Source organism: Pleurodeles waltl, chromosome 3_1 (assembly GCF_031143425.1).
Source record: "Pleurodeles waltl isolate 20211129_DDA chromosome 3_1, aPleWal1.hap1.20221129, whole genome shotgun sequence".
NCBI lineage: Eukaryota > Metazoa > Chordata > Amphibia > Caudata > Salamandridae > Pleurodeles > Pleurodeles waltl.
The window spans coordinates 1,002,672,997-1,002,698,177 of record NC_090440.1 but is presented as its reverse complement, the minus strand read 5'-3'; the positions used below and the strand labels follow the sequence as shown (position 1 = coordinate 1,002,698,177).

Below are 25,181 nucleotides of genomic sequence, written 5' to 3'. Positions count from 1 at the left end.
AAGTCCAGTGTTAAACCTTCAGTGGAACAGGTGATACAGATACCACTTGTCCCCAGCACCCTCCAACCTGCAATGGAAACACCTACAAGATAATGCCACCCATCGCCTTTTCTGATCTTTTATTTACCAGACAGCAGGTATATTCAGCATCATCTCCATTTTATGGTGTTGCATTAGCACAAAGTTTTATCGAACAAAAAAAAATGCTTAAAAAATATATATATACCTTCCGTAGCCAAATATTGATCAATCCACAGGGATTTGCCATAAGCACACTTCCATCACCTTCACTCTCCTCCCAGCATAGCCATCAGACAAGCTACTGGGAACCAGAAGACCATCTGTGTGTGCCTCCAGCATGGTTGACCCACCTGACTAACATGCATAAAAATAAGGGGCCTCTCTTTGGAATGTAACCACAGTGTCCACCTAGGAATATCTTTTAGTAATATTAATGAGTTTTAGGTCTTGCCTCAGACAGTGCATGTGCTGTTGCTTGCAAGATATTTTATTTTCTAACAGTGGGTTTAGAGGTTGTCCACTGCTTACCATTGTTTGGCTTAATTGTCACTCTCAATTGCTTTATTCTTATTGGTCAGCTGCCATATACTTTTTTCCTCTTCATTTGTTTGTCGCTCCTCTGGAACATGGACATATTACTTCAAGCTAATTTTTGTGTGCTACCTTTTTCTTTGTGTTTAATCACTGTACAAGAGTACATGTTATTCAGCTGTCTCTGTCGTGCATTTCTTCCTCCGCTGTGTTGATCTGCTGCCCTCTCTGCCTCCCTGACCTGCCCCTCCCCAGTGTCCTCCCACCCCGCAATATAAAATAAAACAATATAATGTGGTTAGCAGTGGCCGCATCTTAGCACTTCTTTTTTACACACCTATCACTGTCCGTGTTATCCCCCCCACCCCCCACACGCCCTCCCTAAGAGTTGCCTCCTATGCTATCTCCCCACCAGCAATAAGACAAAAAAAAACCATGAGCTGGCCAGTGCAGGCCATGTTTTAGCACTTTAAAAAAAAAACTTTCATTCTTGTTGCATAGCAGCCACTATAAAGTACGTCATGGCTAAAAAACATTAAAAAAGCCAATAGCTCCCGTAGGCTTTGCTGATGCGTGTCTATATAGGCTGACAAAACAAGCTGCGTTATTATCATCCACTGTACCGGTATTCAATTAACTGACTTCGCAAGGTCTGAAAGCTGAGTTAGCCTTACCGGGATTTGAACTCATTACCTTCAGATCACCACATTTGTCAGCAGCAATCATCTAACTCACTGGGACATACTGGGAGCATTTCATATTTTGCCAAACCACTAGGGCTGTTGCAACAGCAAATTAGCCAAGCACTTTAACGTGGGACATGATAGTCAAGAATTTGCGAATAATTCATTATGGAATATAAATATTTAACCCATGTCAAGATCTTTACAGGGTACATTATCCATCTCATCAGTTCCCACCTATCCAATCACAACCTTCCAACCATCAAGAGAAAAGGAAAGGCAAGAAGAGCGAGCTCTTATTAGATAATATAATTCTATTTCTAATGTTATCACTTAGAATGAGTAATTTATAATACTTAATTCACCCTACCCTGCATGAGCAGTGTGTTCGTTCTGGTGTTGTCACTGTAGCAGTAATTTTCGGCAACTCAGATTTGAATTTGTGCCGTTTACTTCTCAAATAACGTTTACAACCATTGACTGCCATTCCAAGTGGTACAAGACAAATGATAATGGAGTGAGTGGTTAAAGCACGAGAAATGCCCATGAATCCCAAGCACGTAGAGTTCTCTACCACAGTGGACATAAATTACAAATCAAACCCACCTGGATCTTTTGGTTCAGATGGCCTATGCAATTCATTAATGAGAGTGAATCCATGTTGATGGGCTTTTTAGGTCTGGTCAGAGACAGCTTTGCCTGCTCTTCTGCCTCCTCGTGTTTCACAAAAATCATGAATGTAGCCACATTTTATTATGTGGATCATGTGCTTGTCTGCAATCAGTATCATTCCTGGGCCTTCAGCGAGCCATTGTTGTTCTTTTGGGCTTTCAAGAAGAGAGTTGTCTAAACACTATTTTAAGGAAGACTAGAGTTATGATCATTGGTGCTTCTGCGTACAAAGACGTTGCTGTTTGAAAGAGATGGTTGATACCCACCAAAACTATAAATATCTAGGAAAGATGTTTGGTAATAAACGGTCCCTGGAGGCTGACGGATCGTCTAAGTTAGAGTAATGAAAATAGTGGACAGTGCCTTCTTGGAAATGTGTTAGTGCAGACCCCATTTGACTTCATCTATAACTAAAACATGCAGACCTCCATTATGAGTTGCCCCGAGTAGTATCCAATGAAGGATGTTGCTCCAGGCAATTCGGAATGGTCCAGATTTTCAAGTCCTGAAATTTCTGCGTTCAGAAATACCTGAATAGTTTTTTCAGCTGCCGATTGGCACTTGGAAAAACGGAAGCCGTGGCTGCAAAGCCAGGTACACTCCGACCCTTGCCTGGCTCCTCAGGCACCACAGGGTAGCAGACGGTGCTCCCATTCAGAGAACCTACAACCTCCCCATCCCCAGATGACCTAACGGACACCCACACTGTGCTTCTAACCCCGAACCACACCTCTAAGTTATTTACCACCTGCTTAGAGCAAGTGATAAATATCTGTGTCAGACTCACTGGAATTGGGCAAGATCTGCACAATAGGACCCAGTATTTCGGGGTTCAGCAGGTTATTCACCATGGGGGCTTTAAGTTGTGAACCCTGGTGTATCACTGGAAGATACCATCCAGAATTGTTAATTTTAACGCTTATATCAACTCGCAGAGATATCGATGAACTCGCCATGAAGGCCTAAATTGTAAGTTTCCAGCAATATTATCTAGTGGTACTCCTAGAACAATGTCATTTATGTCTGAATTCAATGATCATCGCAACATATTTTTTGGACTAACCCGCTCAGAGCAGGTGATAAATATCTTTGGCAAACTCATTGGAATTGGGGTAAGCCTGCACAAAAGGACCCAGTATTTCTGGGTACAGCAGGTTAGTCCCCATGGGGACTTTAAGTTGTGATCTCTATTATATAACTGAGAGAAACCATCCAAATTTTTATATATATATATATATATATATATATATATATATATATATATATATATATATATATATATTCTCTCAACAATGCGGCCACACACCGCGATGTGCTCTTCAGTTGGTGCGTTGTGTGAGAGCTGACGTGCTCTCGATCAATCTGATAACCAAAATTTCATGGCAGCTCACTCTGTTAAGGTGGATCAACTTGACTTCATTTATTAAGTGCAACAAACAAGAGAAACAACGCGTTTCAACTAACCAGTCTTCTTCATAGAAACTATGCCACCTCCCAGGGCTAAAATCTCATTAAACATGGGGAAGGTGTCTGGCACCCCTGCAGCCCTGGGGACCGCCACCTCCCCAGAGCTTCAAACAAATAAAATGTAGGGGGGCACCTGGCCCTCAGCCCCGGGGACTTCCACCCTGTGGGGCCTCAAATAAATTAAACACAGGGGGCCACCCGGCCCCTCCCACAGCCACAGGGACTGCCACCCCCAGGGTTTTAAATACATTAAATGCAGGGAGGCCACCCAGCCCCCCACAGCCCTGGGGCCCACCAGCCCCTTGAGCTTCAATAAAATAATGAAGGGGGTCTTTTGTGGACCCCAGAGGATCACCACCTCCCTGGGGCTATTTTAGTTGGAGGGGGGCTGTGTAGCTCCCCCTCAAGGAGTCACTGATGGCCCTGGGGACCGCCATGCCCCAAAACTGGCTCCTGCTATGTGCCAGGGTGCTCACCCCCGGGACATAGATATTTGCTACGAATTGGTGGGAGCTTTGACAGCTCCCACCAAGTCAGAGCAAACACTCTGCTTGAAGTGAGGGAGAGCTGTTAAACAGCTCTCCCTCACTGCAGGAAGAGGTTTAGCTTGTTTCCCTGCCCATGAGATGCAGGCAGGGAAACAGAGGAAACATTGATCTCACAGAGTGGGAGCCTGCTTTAGCAGCTCACGTTCTGTGACAGCAGTGCCAGTTACCACAGAAGGTGGTGAGCTGGCTGGGTCCACGGTGTCCTTCAGGCTTCCCCCGTGGTCCCCCCCACATTGTGGCTAGGTGCCATTAGGGGCACCCAGGTCACATGGCTAGGCCCTGGGATCCCTAGGGCTGAGATCGGCCCTAGGGAGGGGACACAAGCAGCACCCCCTTCCCCCCCAAAAAAAATAATTAGGCCAGGCCCCAGGTAATGGAGTCCCCAGGGCCGAGCTCTCCTTGGGGAGGGGGCCCACCTGCCCCCCCCAAAATAAATTTAACAATTCGGCCAGGCCCCAAGGGATGTGGTCCCAGATGCCAATATCGGCCTGGGGAGGGGGCCTTGTGGTCCTCCTCCCCCCCAAAAAAAAAATTTGCCCTGGACCCATGGTGTCCCCATGACAGAGGTCAGCTTAGGGAGGGGGCCATGCGGCCCAGTGTACAAAATAAATTAACTATTTAGGCTGAGCCATAGGGGATGGGTTCCCCAGGGCCAAGATCGGCCTGTGGAGGGGGGGAGGCTGAGGGTCTGGTGTGGCAGCCAACCCCTGCTGCACATGGTCATAGAGCATAAGCAGCATGGGTTTGGGTTGCCAGACCAGGTATTGTTGGCAACCCCCGCTTTGCACGGCCGAAGGTGCACAGCGTGGGATTGATGGTTATAGAGGTTGGGCCCAGGCTCTGCTGCCAACCCCAGCTGCGTATGGCCGAAGGCAGTATGCAACGCAGGGTTGGATGGTTATAGAGGTTGGCTGAAAACCAGGCCCTGTGGCTAATTGCCGCCACGCACAGTCGAAGGCCATGCATGGTGATGGTTGGATTAACATATAGTAATGAAAATTATTTGACGTTTAAAAAAACGTAGAAATTCACTGAAAAAAACAAAGGTTACAGGTATGTTATAGTTAGGAAATAGAATTTTAAAAACATAGAAATTCACTGAAAAAAACAAAGGTTACAGGGACGTTATAGTTAGGCTCACATTTCACTTGTACAAAACCAGTGAAATTCAGCAGTTAAAGTTACCTCAGCTAACTATAACTTTGCCCCCATAATGCACTGCTTATGACTTCACATGTTACATGACTCTTGACATTGTCAGTGACGTCACTGATGACATCTCAAATGACATAACTGATGACATCATCCAAGGAGTGCAAGTGGTTGTATGTTTAGTCACTTAAATTACCAAAGGTCACAGGAACGTTATAGTTAGGCTCACCTTTTAAATGTACAAAACCATAGAAATTCACCTGTTGCAGTTAGAGTTATTTCAGGTAACTGTAACTCGTGCTCTATGGTAACTATAACTTGCATCCTCGCCATGCACAGTTTTCTCATCAATAATTGTACTGCAAATGTTGCAGTGATATTATCACTGACGTTATAAAACATATCATGAGTGTTGTAATATCTGAGGTAATTAGCAGTGCATGGTGACGGTATAACTTCCCTTAAACATTTGTTTTTTAAGTGAATTTCTATGTTTTTTAAATTCAGTTTCCTAACTATACAGTAATGTCCCTGTAGCCGCAGGGCCTGGCCTGCTTCCAGGGCGTGCCGCCAACTCCCTAGAACCATCCAACCCAGTGCCACAGATGGCCTACGGTGGCCAGGCCCGCCATGCAGTCAACCCCCTATAACCACCCAACCCCACGCCATGCACGGCCTTTGACCATACGCCGGCAGGGTTGGGCGCAGGGCCTGGCTACAGACTAGAAACTGCAGCCAACCCCCTATAACCACCCATCCCCTCCACTAAGGTTTCCGGATAACTTTTCAAGGTAAAAATACAGAAAAAACACTTGCATTGCCTTCGGCATGCACAAAACATTTAGATGTGGAGCTTCAACATGGGCACCTGCTTTGTTTACATCTGTAAATGCTTCCCATTGAGGTTTAATTTCTGTGATATGAGCATTGTGCCAGAATGTAACCTGCCCTTAGTGTTTTTTGAAGAAGAGGCCATCTTTTTGTGCAGAATGTCTACCCAACTAGGGGACTTTCTACTGGCTAATCAGTAAGTGCTGCTTTGTTGGATAAATGTATAGTGCATATGCTGCAGTACAGCTGCCTAAATGTTCCCAGTGACCTTGTGTGTCTGTAACTTTGCTAATGTGATTGTTCTTCGAGCATCTCCATCACATGACCTTACAAGTTGAAATTCCAGAGAAAACACAGATGATTTGTACTTTATAGAATTAAGTGTTTTTTTTTTAATGGATGGAACCATGGAGGGAGGCTCAAGTCCCCATGGTTCTGGCAGTCTCCCATCTTCTGTGGGAGCCAACATTGCTCCTACACATAGGGAGCTGCTCAAAATGCAGCTCCCTGCGTGCAGGAGCAATTTTTTCACTTCTTGGCAGGAAAGAGATGAAAATTCTCCACACAGCAAGTGGGAGCAGTTTTAATGCTCCCACTTGCTGGGAGCACAGGTATCTTTGTGTTTGCTTTGTGGCAGCTGTCAGAGCTCAAACAAGTACATAAATAGAGAAATGATTAAATACAGTAAAATATACTAGCACACTCTGGCATCTGATCTGACATGTAGGTCATATAGACAGGAATTAGAGAAAATGAAACATGGTTTATTTGTTTTTTAAGTGCTTTACATATACAGGCAATGAACTATTGCTCCATTTCTGAGTTGTTTGAATAGTTTTGTGATGCAGATGCCATTTGCTTTTTCTTAATTTGCTGCTCAGTTTATCAATAAAAACAAGATCAGAGTACCCTTCAAGGTGACAAAAGTGAAAGGTACATCCTGACATCAAAGATGTGATTGAATTTCCTTGGAGAAGCAAAAGATGATGGGAGGAATGTTTGCACTAAGTCTCACCAGCGGCAGTGCTCTCGGAGTAGCATTTCAACCTACTGCTCTTTTGCCCACCACCCCACGTCTGATTAGACTCACCCACATACAAATCAATTGCGGCCCTGCTCCACTAGGAACAGTGCAGCCCAAAGTTCCAAGCCAGGTCCTCTCTAGGGGAAACCCAGGACCTATTTGGCCTGATTTGGCCTCTTCAGTCAGGTGTAGCTTGGCTTCAGCAAGGGACCAAATTCTCTCAAATTATTTTTTCACTAGTTAGCATTGGGATTGCCTTGCTACATTTTATAAGGGCAATTTCCAATAGGGAAGAGATGGCACTCTCAAGTTTGGTGTCTCTGGAATCACAATGTAAAACCACAACTTATAGGAAAGTCGGATTTCAAATTGTAATTCTGAAAATGCCACTTTTAGAAAGTTGGCATTTTCTCACTTTAAATCATCTTTTACCTCTGAAAACACTTCTGGGGGGCTGACAGTTGTGCTTTTGTGCATTCCCTCGAGGCAGCCACACACTGAGGGAGCTTAGGTGAGACGGAGTGGTCATCTGCATGTTGATGGGCCATCTTGAGCAGGATGGGAGGGAGGAGCTGACACACTTGAATGGGCTGTGTCCTGAGCCCACACAAAGGGCTGCATAACCACTTTAGTGTGCCTGGAGCAAGGGCAGAAAGGGCAGGGAATTTGTGCACTTCAAAGGCCTCTCTTTGAAGTCTCCCCCACTTCAAAGGTGCAACTGGGTATAAGTACTGGACCCCAGACACCAGCACTTCAGTAAATTTCTGGACCTGAGGACATTCTGCCAGGAAAGAAACACTGATATTCTGCTGAAGGGACTGTCACTCTGCTGGACCCTGATGGACTGTGCTGGACTCCTGCTCTGCTGTGCCTACCCTGCTGCCCTCCTGTCCTGGAAGTCAGAAGGACTGGATATGCGTTTCTACATCCCCAGAGCCAAAGTGACTCCAAGGGCTTGCTGTCTTGCTGCCTGTTCTGAAGTCTCAGAGACATCAAATACTTGCCTTCCATCTACAAACAGAACCTGGACTATGCTTGCTGCAAGTCTTGCTTTGCCAAGTGGTGCCAACCCAGTCCAGGGCCCTTGGAAGTGAGTATAAAGTCCTGAATCTGCCAGAACCAATGCATCGACATTGTTGCACAGATTGGAACGGACACATCACCTGCTGCAAGATCAGATTCAATGCATCACTGCAGCTGCAGGGACCGGACTCACGCATTGCACTTGGAACTGCTGCATTGCCTTCGGAACCACTGCTTCGGAACCAACCCGCCACCCCCATTGAGTAGAGAAGTTCAAAGCATTGCCCCTCCAGCGAGGACTGAACCGGCACATTGCATTCAGACCCACTTCACTCTGAACCAGTGCATTGCACTTGGAACAGACACATCACTGCAGTTGCAAGTATATATCTGGCACAACACCCCAACTGCGTGGGGATCGACGCGTCTCGTGCTGTGACAAGGATTAAGGTACTTTTGCTTAGCAAGCCCAGCTTAAGTTCTGTAGCTGGTCTGCGCTCCCTCACGGGCGACCTGAACTCTTTACTTTGTCCCAGTCCAGCATAACTAGATATCCCAATCTGAACTTCTTGCATCTAAGCCCTACTTACACATTTATTCTTTAAAAATGTATATCTTGACTTTTATTATTGGATTTGTGTTATTTTGGTCTTGTTTTGCTCGTGAAATTAAGCTCTATTTTTCAACCCAGGTGTGGTATGTCTTTGTGTGGTGTTTTGACTGTTTTAGTGTTTCAAGTGTTGCATAATTACCTTTCACATTACCTCCTAAGTTAAGCCTGCCTACTCTGTGCCAAGCTACAAGAGGGTGAGCACAGGTTAATGCATGGTGTGTATCTGACTTACCCTGACTAGTATTGTGATAACTGCTTGGGCCCAGAGCATGCCTCTGCAAACCAGGAACCCAATTTGTAACAGTGAGCATTCGTCCCATTACCTTTTATGTAATTTAGTTTCTTTAACGGCCCAACAATCATTTTGGTAGTAGTGTTTATATTCCTTGCAATGATAGAGTATGGTGTGTGAGAGATGAGTTTAATTGCATGGCATCAGTCAAGTCTTGAATTGACTGAAGCACCAACCACATTAGCAGTAGTGGTAACATAATCTACAGCTTCCATATTTAAAAACAGCAGAACTTTTGCATCTATAAAGGCTCTGAAGATATTGACTTTGCTCAAAGTTACCAGCTATTTGCCAAAAAGAGCCAGAGAGTGTATACCAGCAGGTGTGGTTCTAGTTTTATGCCACAAAATAATTTTGATTTTGTCTTCACACTCAGCTGATATTATCTAGATTGCATCCTCTGTGCAAGATTTAAGGATGGATCCAAAGTCTTGTAGATGGCCATAGCTAAGAGCATAATAGTAAAAAATACACAGTACTGTTCATGTTTTCATTTTATAATGCTTGAGAAGCACAGAGAGCCACAATTCCATCTGCCGCACAGATTTCGATGTTGAATTGCCACGATTTACAGCTGTTAGCCAGTGCTAAAGTGCTTGTGCTCTCTACCCTGAGCATGGAAACATTGATGAACCCCCAAATGGCATATTTAATTTACTTATAAGTCCCTATTAAAGTGGTACTAAAGGTACCCAGGGCCTGTAAATTAAATGGTACTAGTGAGCTGATTGTGCCACCCATGTAAGTAGCAGTTAACAATGTCTCAGACCTGCCATTGCAGAGTCTGAATGTGCAGTTTTACACTGCCATGTCAACCTGGCAAAATAACCCTTATTCCAGACCCATGCCTTCCCTTTTTTAAACATGTAAGTCACTCCTAAGGTAGACAGTAGGCACCTCAAAAGGCACAGTGCAATTTAAAGGCAGGAAATGTACTTTTAAGATTTACATGTCCTGGTACTGAAAAACTCCATAAGTCAGTTTCACTACTGCAAGGCTTATCTATACCATAGGATAACATTAGGAGACCTTATTACATCTTATAAGCGAAATTTGCAATTTGGAAGATATAAACTTTTCAAGTTTGGTGCCTCTGGAATCACAATTTAAAATCACAACTTATGGGGAATTCGGATTTTAAATTGTAGTTCTGAAAATGACACTTTTAGAAAGTTGCAATTTTCTTACTTTAGCCATTTGGTGCCTGCTGCCTGTCTCTGAACACTTGTCAGGGGTGGGCAACAGCTGGGTTTTATGTATTCCCCCTATACAGCCAAACACAATGTGAGCTTAGGTGTGACTTAATAGGCCATCCTGGCAAGATAGGAGGAAGGAGCTGGCCACAGCCTTACTTACACATGAATAAGCTATGTCCTTTCCTCACACAATGGGCTGCATATCCCCCTGTAATGAGTCTGGAGCCAGCGCAGAAGGGCAGGACCTCTGTGCACTTCAAAGACCTGTATTTTAAGTGTCCCCCACTTCAAAGGCCTAACATGATTAAAATACTGGACCACTTCAGTACACTTCTGTACCTGTGAATCCTTTGCCACAAAGAAGGACTGTTGTGCTGCTGAATGACTGCCACGCTGCTGGACTGCTTCTTTGCTGAACTTCTGCCTTGTTGTGCTGCCCTGCTGCCTGGTGTTCTCCTGCCTGGATGAGAAGGACTCGACCTGCATCAGTTGAACCCAGAATGACTCCAAAGGATAGCTGGTCGGCTTCCTGATCTGAGGTGTCAGGGGCTTAAAAGACTTCCAACCACCCTGCTCTTGAGTCTGCTATGCCAAGTGGTGCAACCCCAGTTCTGCACTTTTGGAAGTGGGCCTAAGGTGTTTGTTTCAGCAGAATAGACACATTCTCCGCTGCTGGAGAATACCTAATGCATCACTACTGTTGTGAAGAACAGGACTGATGCCTCACCACTACAACATGGATCGGAACCAATGCAACCAGACTCGCCTCACTGCTGCACCCTGCATCTTGGAACCAATGCATCGCGTACCAAAATGCTACTGTGCAATGCTTTCCCCAGTGAAAGCTCCTCGCATCCCTTGACGACCGCAGCCTTGCCGCTACTGTGTGGATTGGAACAAACGCATTGTCTCTACTGCTAGCTGCATCCTCGACACTGGTCTACACATCACAAACCCCATCTACAGGATCCTTGACCATTAGGACCTCGCACCTCAGCCTTGCTGCAGCTCGGAACCAACGCATTGCCACGGCTACGTGACGCATCTCTTCTTCTGACCCACACAACGCTCCACAACCAGGATTTCAGGTACTTTGGTTCAGTGGGCCTAACTGGGTCCCTGTAGCTGGCCCATGCTCCATCATGGCCAGCCTGAACTTTTGACTTTGACCTTGTCTGGCACAACCAGACTAATAACGCACCACCTAGTGGTGCGTTATGAATCAATGGATCAGGCCTGGTTTTAGTTTTGTAAACACATGTTATAAGCAGGGGCATGACTTCCATTGGTGCAGCAAGTGCAGTGGCACTGCAACTTGTGGTGGAAGGGGCCCAGCGAACCTGATTAATGCTGTATTTTATAATTCAAACTGCTGCTGGGGGGAGGGGAGGTGGCATTCCCTTCTGTGCTCTAGGACACAGGACGCACTGGCTATGCTACTACTTGTAACCTGAGTGTAGTGTCCCAGTAAGTATCGGGCATAGGCCAGGGAGCTCTCCCCTATTTCATGCGTTCTTCTTGTCACGGTCCTAATGTACCCACCACATTAGTTGTCTCTGTGTGGTAGACATCACCTGTCCTGTCTGTCCACTTTACCTGTAGCAACATAAAATGCGCCATCACTACGTTATACACTGCATTGCTTAATACCACACTTAGGGCCAGATGTAGGTAGAAATGGGATTGCGACTCACCATCTGTGAATCGCAAGGGGGTCGCAAAGACCCACCTCATTAATATTAATGAGGTGGGTCGCAATTTGAGACCCCCTTGCGATTCCCTGCACTCGCAGGAATGGTGGCCTCCTGGAGACAGCAGACCACCATGTCTGTGACTGCTTTTTCAATAAAGCAGTTTTTGTTTTGGTATTGCAGCCCGTTTTCCTGAAAGGAAAACGAGTTGCAATACACTCATGAAAATGAAACCATTTGGTTTCATTTTTTCAGAGTAGGCAGTGGTCCATAGGACCACTGCCTGCTCTGAAAAAATATTTTTAGGGACATTCACAAAGGGGAAGGGGTCCAATGGGGACCCCTTCCCTTTTGCGAATGGGTTAGCACCCACTTCACATGGGTGCTAACTTCGATTTGCTTTGCTACCGCGTTCGCGGTCACAAAGCAGTTCTGCATAGCGATGCGAATCGCAAATAGGAAGGGGATCACCCCTTCCTATTTGCGAGTCGCATTCCCATTTTGCAAGTCGTTACCGACTCGCAAAATGGGAATGTGAATCGCGATGCGCGTTTTGCATGGCGCAAATTGCGAATTTCGCAGTTTGCGCCATGCAAAACGTTTCCTACATCTGGCTCTTAATTTCTTAATGCAAGGATTAACCCGCTCATCAAGTGGCATCCCCTCTAATAACCCAGTTTTGCTTACTGGCCATTTACAGACAGGAATGGTACTCTTTGAGTTAGGCCAATAAACATTTTATTTTATAAAACTTTGTGAGTAGAAATCTGATCTGGAACAGTATGAATCTGTCGATACAGGAAGTTATGAGTCTCTTCTGTGACAACGCATGCACTGGCACATGCCCTGCCTCTTGAGAGATTTTTTGTGAACTGCAAGGGGCCTGAAGCCCTCCCGTTAGTTACCATCCATGGCTTCATTGTCATGCTCATTTGTTGCCTAGTAATTGGACAGCGCTAGCTGGCTTCACTTCCTCTTTTTTTCATCTGAAGCATAAACCAAGGGCTGATGGCTTCATCTTGATTAGAGTCCTTCTGCTGATGGCACGGTGATTGAGGTACTAATATTTGTTTCTAAGTAGCGTATCCATCCTGGTTGCTTCTTCCCTCCTATCCCCCATCTTCCTCTTGTCTGTGTTGTTTCTTCCCTCCCACTCCCAACCCTCTTTGTCATCGTTGCTTCTTCCCTCCCACTTCTACCCTCCCATTGTCCATGCTTCTTCTTCTCTCCCATCCTGCACCCTCCTGTTGTCCATGCTTTAGTTCCCTCCCACCCCCACACTTCTGTTATCCGTGTTGTCTCTTTCCTACCATGTCCCACCCTCCCGTTGTCCATCTTGCTTCTTCCCACCTGCCCCCCCACCCCTTGTCTGTGTTGCTCCCCCCACTAAATCACTCCAATGTTCGATGAAAAGGAGCTGCAAAGTGTGTAAGACCTTCCATTCCTTGTACAGAAGCTAAATTCTTTGGGCATGTTGACCTCCGCCAGCAGCAATAGGAAACAGAAGCGAAAGATGCAGTTCTTGGCTTTGAGGTTCAGTGATCCACTGACCATGCCACCTCCTCCACAGCTGAGTTTCAGTGTCACTGCAAAAGACATTAATACTGAGAAAAAAGCATCACTACAATACATTAATAAGTCTTGGAGGACAAACCAAGTGCCCCTTCTTGAAGCACCATCACAGAAACGAAGGACAAGTAGACCATTTCTCGCCTCTACTGTTGCAACCAGTGTGACTTCTGCACTAGCAATTGGAACCAGTGAAGCCCTAGAGATTGTAAAAGAAGTGCAGAAACCAACCACTACTACTACACCCCCACCCACCATAAGAAAAAAAAAGTGCTATGACGCAGTCAGCGATGGCCGCGTCATAGCATTTTTTTAAAGCTTCCCGTTCCCAAGTCCTAGCACTTTTCTTGGAACTTTTATCCATGCTGCACAGCAGCCACACTCCTCTACAATATGGCTGAAAGACATAGGCAAAACCAATAGCTCTCACCTAGGCGAGACCTTTTGTCTTTTCCAATGCTCATTGCTGTTTGTCATTTCGAGGTTTCCAGTGGGCGATTAGAGTCTGAAGGGTAAAGATTATTTTTTAAATCTGTCACTGCCTATATGGGCGCACTATTGAATTCAACATCGATTGCGTGCTGAAACACAACTTGCAAGAAGGAAAAGAGGTAGAGGCATTGAAAACAAAAGAGAAAGAAAGAGAGAGGGGGACAGATAAATATTACTATAGAGAGGCAATAGGACCTTATTATCTGAAGAAACATATTTTTCTAGAGGTGATCCTTCAAAAATTGTGTTAACTAGTGATGTTACTCTGCACTGCTTATTGAATTCAGCATACTGGGTTACTTTTTTTCTGAAACTCATTCGGGTCAGTGAAAGCAGTGTAATAGGATATTTATGATGGATAATAAAACAAGTAAATATGAGAAGGGTTATAACTGCAATTTAAAAGAAACGTGGAATACATACGTTATTTGCTGTATATTATATACCATACTGATTCTTGTATTTTATCATTTGATCAATTTTAGAATTTCACTTCTGACTCAAATGGATTAGGAGGAAGATGTGATACTCCAGAAAGTCTTCTGTCAAAGGGATGTGATTCTAAATTAATTGAATTCCCCACTTCCAAAATTGAAATTTTGGAAAACAGGCCTCTTGGAAAGGGGTTCAGTGAGAACAGTTCAGATGTCACCCACATTGCGCCACAAAAGATGACTCTTAAACTTCGAGCAGGTAAGTCATCTCATTTTGAAAATGATCCTCGTTGTCACTGGTCAGTGACTACAAAACACATGTGAAAGCCAAAAAACGAAAATATTTTGCATCCATGCAGCACTTGATGAGCAAACGTACTATTGGTGTTGATTTACAAATCTTAAATTTGCATCAATGTAAAAATATGCAGATGTTTCAGTCAATTTATTGGCATTTATCCACCCGAGTACAGGTTAGGGCTTTCTCATACACCTTCATTTACCCTTTCGCGGTTACATTATTACACTGAAATTGAAAGAGGGAGATGTAGTAATTTCTGTAATGAAGTATATTTCTTTGAATTGGCTAGACTTAATTCTAACCTAACAGTATTTATTAATTTATAAAACGTTGAATATAAAATCAATTGCTACTTAATTATCTACCTCAAATCTACGGATCTTCTCAACCTTGGTAGCATGAGTACCTTTGGAATACGAATCTGTCATTTATAGGCGACACTCAGACTTAAACAGAAGCCCTCCAACTGTGCAAGGTGTCTTCCCAGCAAGAGTAGCTTCATACTTTTACAATATCTCAGAGTAATAATGGCTGCTTTAATTAAACAAACTGTAGCTGGTCTCCCATCTCAGGTTTCTCTCATAGTGGAAAATCCCGGACTTTGTACTGCCAATCAGAATTATCACTGGGACCATTTGCTTTTTGGATAGAGAGCATCTCTGAATCTACTTCGGAAACAGCGAACATGCAATTAGGTTAGCATTACATTATGTGGTACCCACATTTTCTAGCTGGAGGGAGTAATTGATAAATATGCCATAGAATGGGCATTTGCTAACTTGGACTGTGTGCATAGGTATGTAATGCGTTACATTCTGATCTTTCACTCTTTCACATATCTATCAATCATTCATCCACACAACCACTAACACATCTATAAATCCGACTTACCCATTCATAATAACACATAGACAGCTATTCTCACCTTACACTGTTTATTCATTAAGCAATTCAACACTCCTATTAAACCTTACAGCTATTCAACTAGCGAACCACCTATCCATTCATGGATCCGCCAACACATAATCCAGTCACACAATTTCGAACTATACTATTTTCTCATACACCTCCTGCCTAAATAAATCATTCAGCTACTCACCCTTTAACGAGTCAATCAACCTATGCTATTCATCATATAATCGATTACCAACCCATTTATCAAACAATCGAAGTAATTCATAGAACCAACCCATGCAGACAACTTACCAACCTAGATCAACGTCACCTTTCTACCATCTTATCTACTAAAGTGCCCATCCAGGTACCCATCCACCCTGCCCAACTAATTCACTCAAAGTCCATTGAAATATTTTGATGAATAATATTTCGTTTTAAAATGTGTAGTCTTTAGATACCAAAAAATTAAGAATACATGTAATTCTCACTGTGAAGCCTGCAATGCTGATTTGCAGAATATCTTTGCTTTGCCGTCCCTAGGTAATGAAGTAACAGTACAAGTTGATGTTCAACAGAGTGAAGACTACCCTGTTGACATATATTACCTCATGGACCTCTCTGCATCAATGGACGATGACTTGGGCATGATAAAGGAGCTGGGGTCCACCCTTTCGAAGGAAATGTCAAAATTAACAAGCAATTTTCACTTGGGCTTCGGTTCCTTTGTAGAGAAGCCAGTTTCACCATTCATCAAAACGGTTCCAGAGGATGTTCAGAACCCTTGCAGGTAAACCATCCAAACACAGGCTTCTTTCTATGGGGTAGTTTTGAAAAAAACGGGAATCTTTTCCATTTTCAGAAAATTACTCATGGGTTTTAGAATGAGTTGAGCAAAATATGCGCTATGTGTAAAGTGGAATGTGTCCTCATGATCAGGAGTATATGTCATCAATTTATGTTTGTATGTATTGCTAATTATATAGTGCAAATCTAACTAGAGATCTGTCCATTACTACAGTGGTGGGAAATAATACAAGATAATTATTTTTTTAGGCAGAGGGTTATTCATGATTTGCCCAGAATTACACAACCAAGCGGTGAAGCCAAAATTAGAATTCATGTCACCAGGTGCTAAAGTTAGCAGATGAGCTACTAGACATCATCTCTTGAATCATGACCCCTATCTGAAAAAGAGGCATAATTCAATGCATTTACCAATTCAAACACAGGGCAAGCTGAATAGAGCACCTTAAAACCACAGGTACAAGTAATCACAGAGTGGAGTGCTCAACAGAAACACTATTTAAAACTGGTATGTAACAAGCTACATTGCTGAAAGGAAACATTCAACATTGCTGGAAGCTACGCAGGTTTCTGACTCGGTATGTCAGCAGTAAGGGTTGAGGTGGAGGTGTATCCTTACCAGAGACATGCCATGGTGGACGTAACTGTGGATGTGGCAGTTTAGGAACATAAGAGTCCCCATATGTAGACTCAGTGGTCTATGGGTCACAACATTTGTAAGGTAGGAAGTACAAAACAGTTCGGGGCTGCAAAGGACATCAGTATGGCTCAAGGGCCAGTAACAAAAATAAAGCACCAGAGAAAGCATGATCCACATACTTCACCTGTCTGTATGTGAACAAATCATCACCCTTGGAAGAAAAATGCCATTTAGAACCATTGTGTTTTTTTAATAGAGATCACGTTACACAGTCTGCAAGAACTTCCCAAAAAGTGGGTTTCTAGAGCCAAATGGCCTCCGTATTGATCCCTTTACAATAGATCGATGGTGTGGGACCAGATCATTGTTCTCTTTGTTTTTAAAGGTCCTTCAAGTGCAAGTGCTAACTGATTCCTGGAGAAGACTCCCAAGGTGTTGATGGTCATTAGTGTTTTTTTCCAAAAACGAACTCAAACTTTGGGAGTTTGTATTTAAAAGGAAACGAAAATGATAAATGTTTAGTGGATGGCTGTCAAAACTGATGATAGCTCCCGAGCGAATATTTTTTACCTTGTAGGGAAGCACCATGATGGTGGTTTCCTTCAAGGTATATAGATGACTGTTCAATTGTTGGTCATCTCTAAATTTGACAGAAGGCAGTCCATCAGGATGGCAGAGGTCATGTTCTTTGCTACCTTAACGTACAGAGTACTGTCCATCAAATTTAAAAACAGTCCCTTACTGATTTACAGGTCAGAGGCAATCCTTCCTTTGACCTTGTTTGCACTCTAGGAAGGAACAAAAAAGTTTGCAGAATTATTTTCCATTCATTCTTCTGATTTTCCAGTTAACCTCATAACAATATGTCATTTCTTAGCATTTATTTTCAGCATGGTGTTCTTAAAGAGACCAAACATTGCTCACAACCTATCACCATTAAATGTTGTAAATGTAATGCACACTACCGAACATGGAAGGAACTTACACAGTAAATTGAAAGAATCAACAAAGTTTATCCAATTACATCATATCAATATCACTCTCGCATAAAAAAACCTTTCACCGTTACACGAGATCGGAGCATTTCCATGAACTTATATTGATCAAAGAATTAGGTACAAATGTATGATGTTTTCATTAAATAATTGAAGAATTTGTTTTCTCTGGAATGTTTCTGGTCAAGTTACATTGGTTGGCAACTATGGGTCTGATTATGACCTGGGCGGAGGGAATTACTCCTTCACAAACATGACGGATATCCTGCCCGCCATATTACAAGCTTCATTATGTCCTATGGAACCTGTAAGATAGCGGACAATATTCGTCATGCTTGTGACTGAGTAATCCCCTCCACCAAGGTCGTAGTCAGTCCCAAAGTCATTGTTTCTCTGTTTGTTCTCAAGTACTCGTTTCAATGACAGCAGATGACAGGAATACCCATTGTTGAGCCAAATATATTTCCCATGCTTTCATGGGGCAAGATAAATGGCATGAAATGATTGCATGTTACTTTAAAAATACAAAACAGGTGAAAAAAGCTCTACATCACCCTTAACCTTTAAGTCTGAGAGCACAGCAGACAGGTGTCCCTCTCACACTCTCATTCTCTCTCACTCTCTCTCTTTTTCTTGTATTCCTCTCCCTATGTCTTTCTTTCATCATCATTTTTCTAATGCAAACGCGTGTCATCTCTGTTAGCTGATCTCACTCCTAAATCACATCTTTCATATCTAGTTCTGTTTTCTTCAATGATCATGGATTATTATTATCTTAAAGTTTATTTTACTTAATTTATGAATGTGCGCCAAGCATTGACTGACACTTTTCAATTAACTCTAAGTGTTTGGGCAGATTCAAGGCCCAGAACACCTAATAAGGACAGTAAGATAGTGATAAATCCAAACATATATGCTAGATGGCATGATACATTAATATGAAATAACTAGGACAACACAGTGTACTAGACTGAGCACTCACAGCTTGTGCCCAAATACTGCAAGTAATCACAATAATTCACACTTAAGTCCAAGTCATCAAAATATACTGCAATAAATGACAAAAGATATCCAAAGAGAAGAACGTGTGAATGCCCAAAGAAAAATCTTTTTAATTGCCTGTAGGTAAATCATGTAACATAAATGCTGCTTCATACTTATGCATCACTTGAAGCTGGTAATCCAAATTGGAAGAACTTCTGATGATTAAACATCCTAACCCAATGCATTTCAGGTGACAACACCCTTCTTCACAGGTAACTCAGAACACTCCTGTAGTTTGCACAAGCTGTGCTCAGTCTAGTACACTGTGTTGTCCTAGTTATTTCATAGTAGTCACAAGCTTGGCAGGGCTCGTTTGAGCACTGCACGCTAAGGGGCATATTTATACTTGTTTTGTGCCGAATTTGCATCATTTGTTTTTTTTTAATGTACATTCAGTGCAAATCTAACTCCATATTTATACTTTGGCGCTAGACTCGTCTAGTGCCAAATGTATGGAGTTAAAGTCATTTTTTGGACGTAGAAACCTACTTTGAGTCAATGAGATGCAAAGTAGGCGTTCCCATGCAAAAAATGACTCTATGGCCTTAGTGCCATATTTATCCCCAGTGCTAAAATCATGCACAGGGGCAGGAGGGGTCAAATAATGGTGCAAAGCTTGCTTTGTACGATTATTTAATGCCTGGGTCAGGGCAGGCGTTAGGGTACCTGTAGGCCTATTTCCATGGTGTAACACCATGGAATAAGCCCGCAGGTGCCCTCCCGAGGCTCCAGAGACACCCCTACCCACACCAGAGGGACAGCTCATCCCAGGTAAGTATAGGTAAATACAGATAAGTATTTTATTTTACATTTTCAAGTGCCATTGGGGGCCCTGAAGTGGGCCCCTTACATGGCACTGGGTGCAATGGCCATGCACAGGGGACCCTGGTCCCCTGTGCATGGCCATTGTGGTAGTGGGCATGACTCCTGTCTTTTCTGAGACAGGGGTCATGTGGTATGGATGGTTTTGTGTCAGAAAATCAATGCTGGGCTGGTTAGAGTAATTTTTTTGTACTCTAACCTGCCTAACGTAATTTTTTGGTGCAAAACCCCATTCTTCCATACTGCCTGCCCCACCCGGCTAACGTCATTTTTTTTTTTTACGCTAGCCTACCCTCTGCGCCGGCTTGCACCATTCCATAAATATGGTGCCGGCTGGTGCTCAGAAATGGTGCAAGCTGGCGCTAAACCTTTTGGTGCAAAACTGCGTTGGTGCAGTTTTGCACCAAAAAGTATAAATCAGGGCCTAAGTTTGTTTATCTGAATGAATTTTGTTTTAATATTCTTGTTTATATTGCATAATTTGAGTGCACAGCAACCTGTATTGTAATATATGGTAGGATGGTATGCCTGGTCTTTCAAACGTGAAGTCATCGGAGTAGCTTTGGGATATTGATGATGAAAGCACTTTGTTGTGATAGGCAAGAAGCTCCACCCAGGGCATACACTTCCAGATTGAGTGATTAGTTGGTAGTATGAATAAGAGGATATGGGTTACAGTATTAGACCAGATTCCATGCAGCGAATGGGCCGATAGCTGAGGCGTAAGCAACTTAGGGCCAGATGTAGGAAAGCTTTAGCGAGTCGCAAATGGCGAAAATCGCCATTTGCGAGTCGCTAAAGTCACTTTGAGATGTAGAAATGCATTTTGTGAGTCGGAACCGACTTGCAAAATGCATTTCCGAGTTGCAAATAGGAAGGGGTGTTCCCTTCCTATTTGCAAGTCGCAATGGTATGCATTTTCATTTGCGACCGCGATTGCGGTCGCAAATGAAATCGCAGTTACCATCCACTTGAAGTGGATGGTAACCCAGGTGCAAACGGGAAGGGGTCCCATGGGACCCCTTTGTGTCTGGCACAAAAATTAATTTTTCAGAGCAGGCAGTGGTCCAATGGACCACTACCTGCCCTGACAAATACCGAAACAAAAGGTTTCGTTTTTTTTTTCAAAGTGCAGCTCGTTTTCCTTTAAGGAAAACGGGTTGCACTTTGAAAAAAAAAACTGCTTTATTTAAAAGCAGTCACGGACATGGTGGTCTGCTGTTCCCAGCAGGCCACCATCCCCGTGAGTGCCCTGACTCGCTATGGGGTCGCAAATTGCGACCCACCTCATTAATATTAATGAGGTGGGTCTTTGCGACCCCATAGCGACTCGCAGAAGGTGTCTGAGACACCTTTCTGCATTCCAAATTGCGAGTTGCAATGTGCGAGTCGCTGGGACTCGCAAATTGCAACTCGCAATTTGGAACCTACCTACATCTGGCCCTAAGAGAGGTATCTTGGGGAGCAACCTGTAGAGCTTTGTGCACCATTTATAGGTGCTCGTACAGAGTTGCTTTGTTAATCAGCAGCCAGTGAAGGGGGTTGGTCATGAAGTGTGAGATCGAGTATGAACAAAGTTAAACAGTTCTGCACATTTCTAGTAAAGATTGTTTTACTAAAATCTGAGGGTTTCATTTAGCTCTGATGGACACAAATCCTTGACAGCCAAGTTGGTTGACTCCCTGGTCTTCGCTACCTTGGCAGACGGCTGCATGTTAACTGTTAACAAAAAAAACGAATGTGTCCCCTGAGAAAACTACAGAGAGTACGAGTTAAAATAGGAGAAAAACCTGCCTACCTTAAATATATTTCGTATTGGTATGCAGTTCCAAATAATCAATAATCAAAATGATAGTACAGAGCACAACACAAACAAATTCATTTCACCTTTCACTAATGTTTTTTTACTTTAATACTTTTATCAGGAATTATGCTACTTCATAGTAAAATTCCACATACAGGCCCTCATTCCGAGCCTGGCGGGCGGCGGAGGCCGCCCGCCAGGCTTCCCCCCTCCGAAATACCGCTCCGCGGTCGTAAGACCGCGGAGGGTATTCCGAGTTTTCCCCTGGGCTGGCGGGCGGTCTTCACAAGACCGCTCGCCAGCCCAGGGGAAAACTCCCTTCCCACGATGACGCCGGCTCGTAATAGAGCCGGCGGAGTGGGAAGGTGCGACGGGTGCAGTTGCACCCGTCGCGTATTTCAGTGTCTGCTTTGCAGACACTGAAATACTTTTAGGGGCCCTCTTACGGGGGCCCCTGCCGTGCCCATGCCATAGGCATGGGCACGGCAGGGGCCCCCAGGGGCCCCGCGACTCCCCCTCCCGCCATCCGGTTCCCGGCGGGAGAACCGCCAGGAACTGGATGGCGGGAGGGGGAGTCGGAATCCCCATGCCGGCGCAGCATGCTGCGCCGGCTTGGAGGATTCCTTTGGGGCAGCGGGAAACCGGCGGGAAACCGGCGGGAGACCGCCGGTTTCCCTTCTCTGACCGCGGCTGAGCCGCCGCGGTCAGAATGCCCCGCGGGGCACCGCCGGCCTGTCGGCGGTGCCACCGCGTCCCACGGCCCTGGCGGACTTGTTCCGCCAGGGTCGTAATGACCCCCACAATGTGCAAAATGCTTAGCAAATTCATGTTTAATACAACATCTGAAAAAAATCACACATCCCATCCCAAAGAAAGAAATACAAAACATTAAAATTCCATAATTCATCCACTTTTAACCAAAACCACACCACACTTTCACTAAAACAACTCAACACCTTGAGGTGTCTGGACAAAAGCATGTAATCGTAATTCCGATCTCACCAAACATTTATACAGATATTCACTTCTTTATCGTACTAGCATAGCACTGCCTTGCATTACTTTGCAACGATTGGTATTACATGGGTGGAGCATGAGTGTTCCTATGAACCCCCTGTGGGAAACCTGGGTTGTTCCAAAATGGTGCACCAACCCTACAGAGGTGTAATATGAAAAAATATCTTTATTTCTCCTCGTTACCTCCTCTTTCCATGTGTGCTGCATTCTGCAGCACACATACACAAGAAATATACGTAGAAATATGCCACTAAGGATTGTTTTTGCAAAGCAAGGTATCTTCCTATGGTGCAACAGTGCCTGTGTTGTCACCAGGAAGCACGCAATGTGTCCGGGGATGGAGAGAGCAGAAATGTTCCATATCCTTATGAATATGGAGCATTTCTGCTCTCACTTTCATGCAACACAGTGCAGCAAGTTGCCTTCCTGCATCGCATTATGTGAAATAATTGTAAATGTGCCCCCATACGTTTTGAAACAAAATTTGCCTGAAACAGTGTGATATGTTATTTCCTGCTTTGTGTTATTTCACGTGATTATTTATTTTCAGGGACACTGGAATTATGTGATTGTGTGGCTGCAGTGGCTTTCACATAATTCTAGGTTTTCCACATTTGTCACATAATCCAGCATCTGCACCATCATATGCAGATTTTAACAAAAAAATTGTTTCTAGCTCAATCGGTTCAAAAGTTACAAAAAATGCATTGGTACATGTTACTGGGGTGTGGAAGACACTTTGCAAAGCTGAAGTGGTCACCTTTATGTTACTTAGTGCTATATTTGGGTGTTAAATTGGTACTACTGAGCTGGAGCCAGCCTTAAAATGACAAAATAATGAAGTAAAACTATTACAAAAGTTATGAATTATGCTACATAATTTGCCTTTTCTTGCTGCATAATTTACTCAACACTGCCACATATTTTGTCCCTCTCCTGCTGCATAATTCAGTGACCCTGGATATTTCACACTATTCATATCCATTCACACATACCTTGGAGGGTCATTTCCCCACAGTGTTTCATTGTTCCGGCTGGTTAAACATGGGTCATAACTTGGTTACAACCTATAGGAGTTTAAAGTGGATTCAGCATATATCTTCATGTTCATGTAAATTGTATACACGTCAGTTGCCTGTTCTGGGTACTAATATAGTGTCAGGCTGATTATAAAAATAACATTTTCTCTCATAAATCCCTTGAGTTATACATGGAAATACCTTACTTTTTAACAGGAGCGTTCCCTATTTTTGCTTACCTAACTTTGGATATAAACATGGCTTACGGTTGACAAGTGATACTGAGGAATTCAACGAAATTGTCCAAAAACAGAGAATCTCCGCTAACATTGACACTCGCGAGGGAGGATTTGATGCAATCATGCAAGCAGCAGTCTGCAAGGTAAATAATTGGGGTCGTTTTTAAGTTTCAGAGGCTTACATTGTATTATAAACTGCCTGTAATATGTTTTTCACATAACTGTAAATTCACACAAGTCCTGAACAAAGCGTCTTACAGGTTTGAGGTGCTGAATTGTGATTCCATTTAACTATAACTCAACCATTTAATGAACTATACATTTGTGTTGGTAATGATCCCCAATAAATGAACCCGCCATATGGACCACCAATTTAACGACATAGATCATAGAATTGCATTTAAAAAAAAGTAATGAAAACGTAGACTTACACTTGGTACCAATTTTACAAAAGAATATAGTGCAATCAGACTAGTACACCCTGCCTTTTCGGAATGCACAAAATGTGGGTGAATAGTAAGAGAATCAGGCATTACCATACCAAACCCATACAGTCTGACTTTGGTTTGGTAACACATCCAAACCAAGCCGTGCACGAACATCGATTGCATGTGTACTAAAACCAGACCTTTCCGCTTTGGCAAGGCTATGTGTCTGGAAACTGAATGGCACAAACGTTGAGCCCCACAGCCTATTACAAGGTGTTGTGAGCGAGAGACTAGCTGACGCCTGCAGTACTACAGGCTTTTAGTTTTTCTCCCGAGCCCAAGTTTGCATTATTACTACGTTTTGCTTCATTCAAAAACAGATTTTGCAAGAGCATTACTAAGCAACAATGTTTATTTTTCATGGGGGCACTAAATGATGTGAGAAAAATCTGAAATGACACGCCCATACTCCCAGTCATTTCAATACAAGGAGGAGGTTTTGAAGATTGATTTTCTGGTTTGTGGGGCGATGGGACTTTGGACCAGAACAAAACAACTAAATTCATAAAACTAGATTAAAAATAAAACTATTATCCACTTACATTAATAATCTGGGTCATAAACTATCATCTAGATTCACCTCCACAAACACCAGTTCATTGTTTTCACGTGCCGGCATTCCTATAGGTTGTTAATAGGTTTCCCAAAAGATCTGGCACAGGGCTTTTGCACAGTGTTTGGACACAACAGAATATTTTGCTGACTACATTTCTGCTTTGTGTGTGGGAAATTAATTTTGAACCAGACTAGAACAGCTCGATGCATGAAAACCTCTGAGACAAAACTGTTTAATGTCTGCTTACCATTATACACTGGGACAGAAGTTTACCTCCAGGTTCACTGGTGCTGATGTAACCTAGTCCCTCATGCAG

At 43.5% G+C, this 25,181-nt stretch overlaps 1 protein-coding gene across 4 annotated transcripts in view; it reads left to right on the top strand.

Annotated features, from left to right (window-relative positions):
- The window catches only part of ITGB6 (integrin subunit beta 6), a 472,483-nt gene that overhangs the window by 242,441 nt on the left and 204,861 nt on the right, over positions 1–25,181 (top strand). For all 4 annotated transcript variants that reach the window (XM_069224209.1, XM_069224208.1, XM_069224207.1 and 1 more), the window contains 3 exons: positions 14,291–14,498; positions 15,978–16,224; positions 23,799–23,964. In XM_069224209.1, the coding sequence (XP_069080310.1) occupies positions 14,291–14,498; positions 15,978–16,224; positions 23,799–23,964 (621 nt within the window). The remainder of the gene's footprint in view (positions 1–14,290; positions 14,499–15,977; positions 16,225–23,798; positions 23,965–25,181) is intronic.